Source organism: Bufo bufo, chromosome 11 (genome assembly GCF_905171765.1).
Source record: "Bufo bufo chromosome 11, aBufBuf1.1, whole genome shotgun sequence".
Lineage (NCBI taxonomy): Eukaryota > Metazoa > Chordata > Amphibia > Anura > Bufonidae > Bufo > Bufo bufo.
This window is the reverse complement of record NC_053399.1, coordinates 2,585,516-2,593,273: the sequence shown is the minus strand read 5'-3', so window position 1 is coordinate 2,593,273 and position 7,758 is coordinate 2,585,516. Positions and strand designations below refer to the sequence as shown.

The 7,758-nt window shown below is 59.5% G+C and overlaps 1 protein-coding gene across 1 annotated transcript; it reads left to right on the top strand.

Annotated features, from left to right (window-relative positions):
* Positions 1 to 108: 108 nt before the first annotated feature.
* On the top strand, positions 109 to 5,582 carry SNW1 (SNW domain containing 1). The gene is made up of 11 exons (XM_040410908.1): positions 109 to 157; positions 2,946 to 3,099; positions 3,180 to 3,341; positions 3,433 to 3,528; positions 3,912 to 4,018; positions 4,088 to 4,192; positions 4,268 to 4,337; positions 4,872 to 4,937; positions 5,011 to 5,127; positions 5,205 to 5,346; positions 5,423 to 5,582. Exons 1-11 carry the CDS (start codon positions 144 to 146, stop codon positions 5,521 to 5,523), a joined length of 1,134 nt encoding a protein of 377 aa, XP_040266842.1. The 5' UTR covers positions 109 to 143; the 3' UTR covers positions 5,524 to 5,582.
* The last annotated feature ends 2,176 nt before the right edge of the window (positions 5,583 to 7,758 follow it).

The following is a 7,758-nucleotide window of genomic DNA, read 5'->3' as shown; positions in this document are numbered from 1 at the left end:
GCGCTGCTCAGCTGCAGACTGGAACCTGCGGACACGTATGGGCGGGGCAGGGGGAGCTCTGCTGTCCTGGACGGGTCATGTGATCTTTTGCCATTTCCGTTGTGATAGGAGGCGGTTTCCGGCTCAGAGAACGGGTCGTCGAGATGGCGCTAGTGAGGTGAGCGGAGAGAGCGGCCCCGGCATGAGGGCTCGGCCGGGGCTGGGTGACATATGTCCCGCCGGGGGAGGTCATCAGCGGCTTCTGAGGGGCCCCAATGTGATGGAGGTCTGGGGGCTGTTTACATGAGCCTGGTTGGCAACCCCCCCCCCCTCCGCGGTGGAGTTTATATATGGCCCTAGTGTGTTGGGGGCCCCTCTGATGGAGGTTAGGTATGGCTGGTTTGTGTTGGGGCCCCCTCTGCTGGAGGTTAGGTACGGCTGGTTTGTGTTGGAGGTTAGGTGCGGCTGGTTTGTGTTGGGGGTCCCCTCCGCTGGAGGTTAGGTGCGGCTGGTTTGTGTTGGGGGCCCCTCCGCTGGAGGTTAGGTACGGCTGGTTTGTGTTGGGGGTCCCCTCCGCTGGAGGTTAGGTGCGGCTGGTTTGTGTTGGGGGTCCCCTCCGCTGGAGGTTAGGTGCGGCTGGTTTGTGTTGGGGGTCCCCTCCGCGGTGGAGTTTATATATGGCCCTAGTGTGTTGGGGGCCCCTCTGATGGAGGTTAGGTACGGCTGGTTTGTGTTGGGGCCCCCCCTGTTGGAGGTTAGGTACGGCTGGTTTGTGTTGGGGGTCCCCTCCGCTGGAGGTTAGGTACGGCTGGTTTGTGTTGGGGGTCCCCTCCGCTGGAGGTTAGGTGCGGCTGGTTTGTGTTGGGGCCCCCCCTGTTGGAGGTTAGGTACGGCTGGTTTGTGTTGGGGCCCCCCCTGTTGGAGGTTAGGTACGGCTGGTTTGTGTTGGGGCCCCCCCTGTTGGAGGTTAGGTACGGCTGGTTTGTGTTGGGGCCCCCCCTGTTGGAGGTTAGGTACGGCTGGTTTGTGTTGGGGCCCCCCCTGTTGGAGGTTAGGTACGGCTGGTTTGTGTTGGGGCCCCCCCTGTTGGAGGTTAGGTACGGCTGGTTTGTGTTAGGGGTCCCCTCCGCTGGAGGTTAGGTACGGCTGGTTTGTGTTGGGGGGGCCCCCTCCGCTGGAGGTTAGGTACGGCTGGTTTGTGTTGGGGCCCCCTCTGCTGGAGGTTAGGTGCGGCTGGTTTGTGTTGGGGCCCCCTCTGGTGGAGGTTATGTACGGCTGGTTTGTGTTGGGGGCTCCTCTGGTGGAGGTTAGGTGCAGCTGGTTTGTGTTGGGGGGGCCCCCTCTGCTGGAGGTTAGGTACGGCTGGTTTGTGTTGGGGGTCCCCTCCGCTGGAGGTTAGGTGCGGCTGGTTTGTGTTGGGGGCCCCCTCTGCTGGAGGTTAGGTGCGGCTGGTTTGTGTTGGGCGGGGCCCCCTCTGCTGGAGGTTAGGTACGGCTGGTTTGTGTTGGGGGTCCCCTCCGCTGGAGGTTAGGTGCGGCTGGTTTGTGTTGGGGGTCCCCTCCGCTGGAGGTTAGGTGCGGCTGGTTTGTGTTGGGGGTCCCCTCCGCTGGAGGTTAGGTGCGGCTGGTTTGTGTTGGGGGTCCCCTCCGCTGGAGGTTAGGTACGGCTGGTTTGTGTTGGGGGTCCCCTCTGCTGGAGGTTAGGTACGGCTGGTTTGTGTTGGGGGTCCCCTCCGCTGGAGGTTAGGTGCGGCTGGTTTGTGTTGGGGGTCCCCTCCGCTGGAGGTTAGGTGCGGCTGGTTTGTGTTGGGGGTCCCCTCTGCTGGAGGTTAGGTACGGCTGGTTTGTGTTGGGGGTCCCCTCCGCTGGAGGTTAGGTACGGCTGGTTTGTGTTGGGGGTCCCCTCTGCTGGAGGTTAGGTGTGGCTGGTTTGTGTTGGGGGTCCCCTCCGCTGGAGGTTAGGTGCGGCTGGTTTGTGTTGGGGGTCCCCTCCGCTGGAGGTTAGGTGCGGCTGGTTTGTGTTGGGGGTCCCCTCCGCTGGAGGTTAGGTGCGGCTGGTTTGTGTTGGGGGTCCCCTCCGCTGGAGGTTAGGTGCGGCTGGTTTGTGTTGGGGGTCCCCTCCGCTGGAGGTTAGGTGCGGCTGGTTTGTGTTGGGGGTCCCCTCCGCTGGAGGTTAGGTGCGGCTGGTTTGGGTTGGGGGTCCCCTCCGCTGGAGGTTAGGTGCGGCTGCTTTGTGTTGGGGGTCCCCTCCGCTGGAGGTTAGGTGCGGCTGCTTTGTGTTGGGGGTCCCCTCCGCTGGAGGTTAGGTGCGGCTGGTTTGTGTTGGGGGCCCCTCCGCTGGAGGTTAGGTGCGGCTGCTTTGTGTTGGGGGTCCCCTCCGCTGGAGGTTAGGTACGGCTGGTTTGTGTTGGGGGTCCCCTCCGCTGGAGGTTAGGTGCGGCTGGTTTGTGTTGGGGGTCCCCTCCGCTGGAGGTTAGGTGCGGCTGGTTTGTGTTGGGGGTCCCCTCCGCTGGAGGTTAGGTGCGGCTGGTTTGTGTTGGGGGTCCCCTCCGCTGGAGGTTAGGTGCGGCTGGTTTGTGTTGGGGGTCCCCTCCGCTGGAGGTTAGGTACGGCTGGTTTGTGTTGGGGGTCCCCTCCGCTGGAGGTTAGGTGCGGCTGGTTTGTGTTGGGGGTCCCCTCCGCTGGAGGTTAGGTGCGGCTGGTTTGTGTTGGGGGTCCCCTCCGCTGGAGGTTAGGTGCGGCTGGTTTGTGTTGGGGGTCCCCTCCGCTGGAGGTTAGGTGCGGCTGGTTTGTGTTGGGGGCCCCTCCGCTGGAGGTTAGGTGCGGCTGGTTTGTGTTGGGGGGGCCCCCTCCGCTGGAGGTTAGGTGCGGCCGGTTTGAGTTGGGGCCCCTCTGTACAGTCCCGTGCCCTACACACGTCTTGCACCTCACCATCACGGCCGTCTTTCTGTCTTCCTCTCCCTGCAGTTTTTTACCGGCGCCCACACAGCTTTCCCAGGACCAGCTGGAGGCGGAGGAGAAGCTCCGAGCTCAGAAATCTCGCCAGACTGCGCTGGTGGCCTCCCGCAGAGAGCCCCCTCCCTATGGTCACCGTAAAGGCTGGGTGCCCCGGACTCTGGAGGTGGGCAGGGGCCTGGGGCTCATCCTTTTGGTTGCTGGGCTTCATGTCTCTGTCCTGACACCATCTTGTCTTCTGTGCAGGACTTTGGCGATGGCGGTGCCTTCCCGGAGATCCACGTGGCTCAGTACCCCCTGGAAATGGGGAGGAAGAAGCGCACGTCCAATGCCCTCGCTGTACAGGTGGATGCCGAGGGCAAGGTTAAATATGACGCCATCGCTCGTCAGGGCCAGTCCAAGGATAAGGTGACGGGCCATCACTCCCATCATTCTGACCCCTCTGTAGCTTGCACACCAATGATCACTCCCATCATCCTTGTCGGTCTTTGTTCTCCAGGTGGTATTCAGTAAGTTCACAGACCTCGTCCCTAAGGAGGTGATGGATGATGAGGACCCCGCGCTCCAGCGGCCGGATGAGGAGGCCATCCGTGAGGTGAGTTGTGGGTGTTTGGAATACTACTCCCATTCTCTGGGGGGCGCCGTGTAAGTGCTTTCATGTATTTGGTGTCGCTGTAATCCTACTGACCCTGAAGAATGAACGCCGCCAAATGAATAATGTGAAGACCCCAGTGGCGGTGTCGCCGTTTCTCCTCATCTCCCTTCCTGAGAGCTGATAAGTTTATCAATGTTATGTGGACCCCAAAATTGCGCCATTAAAAACTACAACCTCAAAAACAAGACCTCGGCGGAAAAATAAAAAAGTTACAGCTTTTGGAAGGCGATGGGGGGGGGGGGGGGGGGCGCTTGATCAGAAAGCCCCCAACAGGCTGGTCAGATTAAGGGGTTAACGGCAGGATTCTCCCTCTCATCCTCCAGGTGTCAGAGAAGACCCGACAGGCCCTGGATAAAGTTGTGTCCCAGAAGATTGCTGCAGCCATGCCAGTGCGGGCAGCCGACAAGCTGGCGCCTGCGCAGTACATCCGGTGAGTGCCTCCGCTGTGGGGGGATTGGCTGGGTTCGCGGTGCGGTCCTAACACTCCGCCCTCTCTCAGGTACACCCCGTCTCAGCAGGGGGTGGCATTCAACTCCGGAGCCAAACAGAGGGTCATCCGGATGGTGGAGATGCAGAAGGACCCCATGGAGCCGCCACGCTTCAAGTGAGTGTTTCCTGGGTGGGAGGAGCCGGGATGTCAGAAAATGGGAGGAGCTGTAACGCCTCTGACTTCTCCTAGAATTAACAAGAAGATCCCCCGCGGACCGCCGTCCCCCCCTGCACCGGTGATGCATTCTCCCAGCAGGAAGGTAAGTCCCGCTTCACACACAGGATTCTGTGGGGGTCAATTATTAGATGTACGCCAATTTGTGTCGCAACGTTTTCCCGCTCACGCCAGGTCTAAAAGGGGGGCGGCCGGGAAGCTGTCGTGGAGTTAGACAGGCAGTGGATGCCAGTGTCTTAAAGTGGTTATCCAATACTATAACCTGCTCCTCGCAGGCAATAGAATTACCCCGCTGCTCGGGTGGGGATGACCCTCCCTGGTATCGCGGGTGAGGCTTGTTCCCGTCAGAACATTTGGCATTGGTAAGGACAGAGACCCCCGATGACCTCCTCCTGCGATGTGGACGCGGTTCACTTCCCAGATCTAGAAGCAAAGCCTCCGGGAGGCGACTGATGTCGTCAGCGTTTGCGCAGGGCAGCCGCCAGGTGTTACAGGGTTCATCACACAAGCTACCGCCCACCAGGAAGAGGTTAATGGATAGCCACTACCTGTCCAAAATGGAGTCAGAGGGCCTGGGCGGCCTCCAGTCCATGTATAACGCTGCGTCCATTCTCTGCAGATGACTGTGAAGGAGCAGCAGGAGTGGAAGATCCCACCGTGTATATCCAACTGGAAGAACGCCAAGGTAAGTCCAGGGGCTGTCCGGGGTGGCTGTCGGTCTGTCCAGCATCATGTGACCATCGTGCTGCTCTCCGCAGGGCTACACCATCCCCCTGGACAAGCGCTTGGCTGCCGATGGCCGAGGACTGCAAACCGTTCACATCAACGAAAACTTTGCTAAACTGGCAGAAGCGCTGTACATCGCTGACAGGAAGGTGAGTCCCTGACATGGCGCGCCGTCTCCAGCCCCCCGCGCGCCCCTCACTGAGGAGCCCTCCGTGTGTTTTCTTAGGCCCGAGAAGCTGTGGAGATGAGAGCCCAGGTGGAGAGGAAGATGGCGCAGAAGGAGAAAGAGAAGAAGGAAGAGAAGCTCCGAGAGCTGGCGCAGATTGCACGAGAGCGCCGAGCTGGCATCAAGTCTCATGCAGAGAAGGGTGAGCGCTGGGGAGACGTGGGGGAGGGGCGTCCGGATGGGGGCGGCCACAACTTTGACGTCTCTGTGTCCTGCAGAGGATGGTGAAGCCAGAGACCGCGATGAAATACGAGACAACAGGCGAAAAGAGCGACAGCACGAGCGCAACCTATCCAGAGCGGCTCCAGATAAGCGGTGAGGCTGGAACTAATCACACCCCTGGAGGGCGCACTGTGCTCACAGTAATGTCCTCTCTGGGGGGGGGGAAGGAGCGCACTGTGCTCACAGTAATGTCCTCTCTCTGGGGGGGGGGAAGGAGCGCACTGTGCTCACAGTAATGTCCTCTCTGGGGGGGGAAGGAGCGCACTGCTCACAGTAATGTCCTCTCTCTGGGGGGGAGCGCACTGCTCACAGTAATGTCCTCTCTCTGGGAAGGAGTGCACTGTGCTCACAGTAATGTCCTCTCTGGGGGGGAGCTTCACTGCTCACAGTAATGTCCTCTCTCTGGGAAGGAGCTTCACTGTGCTCACAGTAATGTCCTCTCTCTGGTAAGGAGCGCACTGCTCACAGTAATGCCCTCTCTCTGGGGGGGAGCTTCACTGTGCTCACAGTAATGCCCTCTCTCTGAGGGGGAAGGAGCTTCACTGTGCTCACAGTAATGTCCTCTCTGGGGGGGAGCTGCACTGTGCTCACAGTAATGTCCTCTCTCTGAGGGGGAAGGAGCGCACTGTGCTCACAGTAATGTCCTCTCTCTGAGGGGGAGCTTCACTGTGCTCACAGTAATGTCCTCTCTCTGGGGGGGGAGCTTCACTGTGCTCACAGTAATGTCCTCTCTGGGGGGGAGCTTCACTGTGCTCACAGTAATGTCCTCTCTGGGGGGGAGCTTTACTGCTCACAGTAATGTCCTCTCTGGGGGGGAGCTTCACTGCTCACAGTAATGCCCTCTCTCTGAGGGGGAAGGAGCGCACTGTGCTCACAGTAATGCCCTCTCTCTGAGGGGGAAGGAGCGCACTGTGCTCACAGTAATGTCCTCTCTGGGGGGGAGCTTCACTGTGCTCACAGTAATGTCCTCTCTGGGGGGGAGCTTCACTGTGCTCACAGTAATGTCCTCTCTGGGGGGGAGCTTCACTGTGCTCACAGTAATGTCCTCTCTGGGGGGGAGCTTCACTGTGCTCACAGTAATGTCCTCTCTGGGAAGGAGCGCACTGTGCTCACAGTAATGTCCTCTCTCTGAGGGGGAAGGAGCGCACTGTGCTCACAGTAATGTCCTCTCTCTGAGGGGTAAGGAGCGCACTGTGCTCACAGTAATGTCCTCTCTGGGGGGGAGCTTCACTGTGCTCACAGTAATGTCCTCTCTGGGAAGGAGCGCACTGTGCTCACAGTAATGTCCTCTCTCTGAGGGGGAAGGAGCGCACTGTGCTCACAGTAATGTCCTCTCTCTGGGGGGGGAGCTTCACTGTGCTCACAGTAATGTCCTCTCTCTGAGGGGGATCTTCACTGTGCTCACAGTAATGTCCTCTCTGGGGGGGAGCTTTACTGCTCACAGTAATGTCTTCTCTCTGAGGGGGAGCTTCACTGTGCTCACAGTAATGCCCTCTCTCTGAGGGGGAAGGAGCGCACTGTGCTCACAGTAATGTCCTCTCTGGGGGGGAGCTTCACTGTGCTCACAGTAATGTCCTCTCTCTGGGAAGGAGCTTCACTGTGCTCACAGTAATGTCCTCTCTGGGGGGGAGCTGCACTGTGCTCACAGTAATGTCCTCTCTCTGAGGGGGAAGGAGCGCACTGTGCTCACAGTAATGTCCTCTCTCTGAGGGGGAGCTTCACTGTGCTCACAGTAATGTCCTCTCTCTGGGGGGGGGAGCTTCACTGTGCTCACAGTAATGTCCTCTCTGGGGGGGAGCTTCACTGTGCTCACAGTAATGTCCTCTCTGGGGGGGAGCTTTACTGCTCACAGTAATGTCCTCTCTGGGGGGGAGCTTTACTGCTCACAGTAATGTCCTCTCTGGGGGGGAGCTTTACTGCTCACAGTAATGTCCTCTCTGGGGGGGGAGCTTCACTGCTCACAGTAATGCCCTCTCTCTGAGGGGGAAGGAGCGCACTGTGCTCACAGTAATGCCCTCTCTCTGAGGGGAAGGAGCGCACTGTGCTCACAGTAATGTCCTCTCTGGGGGGGGAGCTTCACTGTGCTCACAGTAATGTCCTCTCTGGGGGGGAGCTTCACTGTGCTCACAGTAATGTCCTCTCTGGGGGGGAGCTTCACTGTGCTCAGTAATGTCCTCTCTGGGGGGGAGCTTCACTGTGCTCACAGTAATGTCCTCTCTGGGGGGGAGCTTCACTGTGCTCACAGTAATGTCCTCTCTGGGGGGGAGCGCACTGTGCTCACAGTAATGTCCTCTCTGGGGGGGAGCTTCACTGTGCTCACAGTAATGTCCTC

Bases quoted from the DNA above. Each gene is read 5' to 3' on its own strand.
- SNW1 (XM_040410908.1), top strand. The intron at 3,342-3,432 runs GTGACGGGCCAT...TTTGTTCTCCAG, and splicing joins AGGGCCAGTCCAAGGATAAG to GTGGTATTCAGTAAGTTCAC. The intron at 5,347-5,422 runs GTGAGCGCTGGG...TGTGTCCTGCAG, and splicing joins CAAGTCTCATGCAGAGAAGG to AGGATGGTGAAGCCAGAGAC.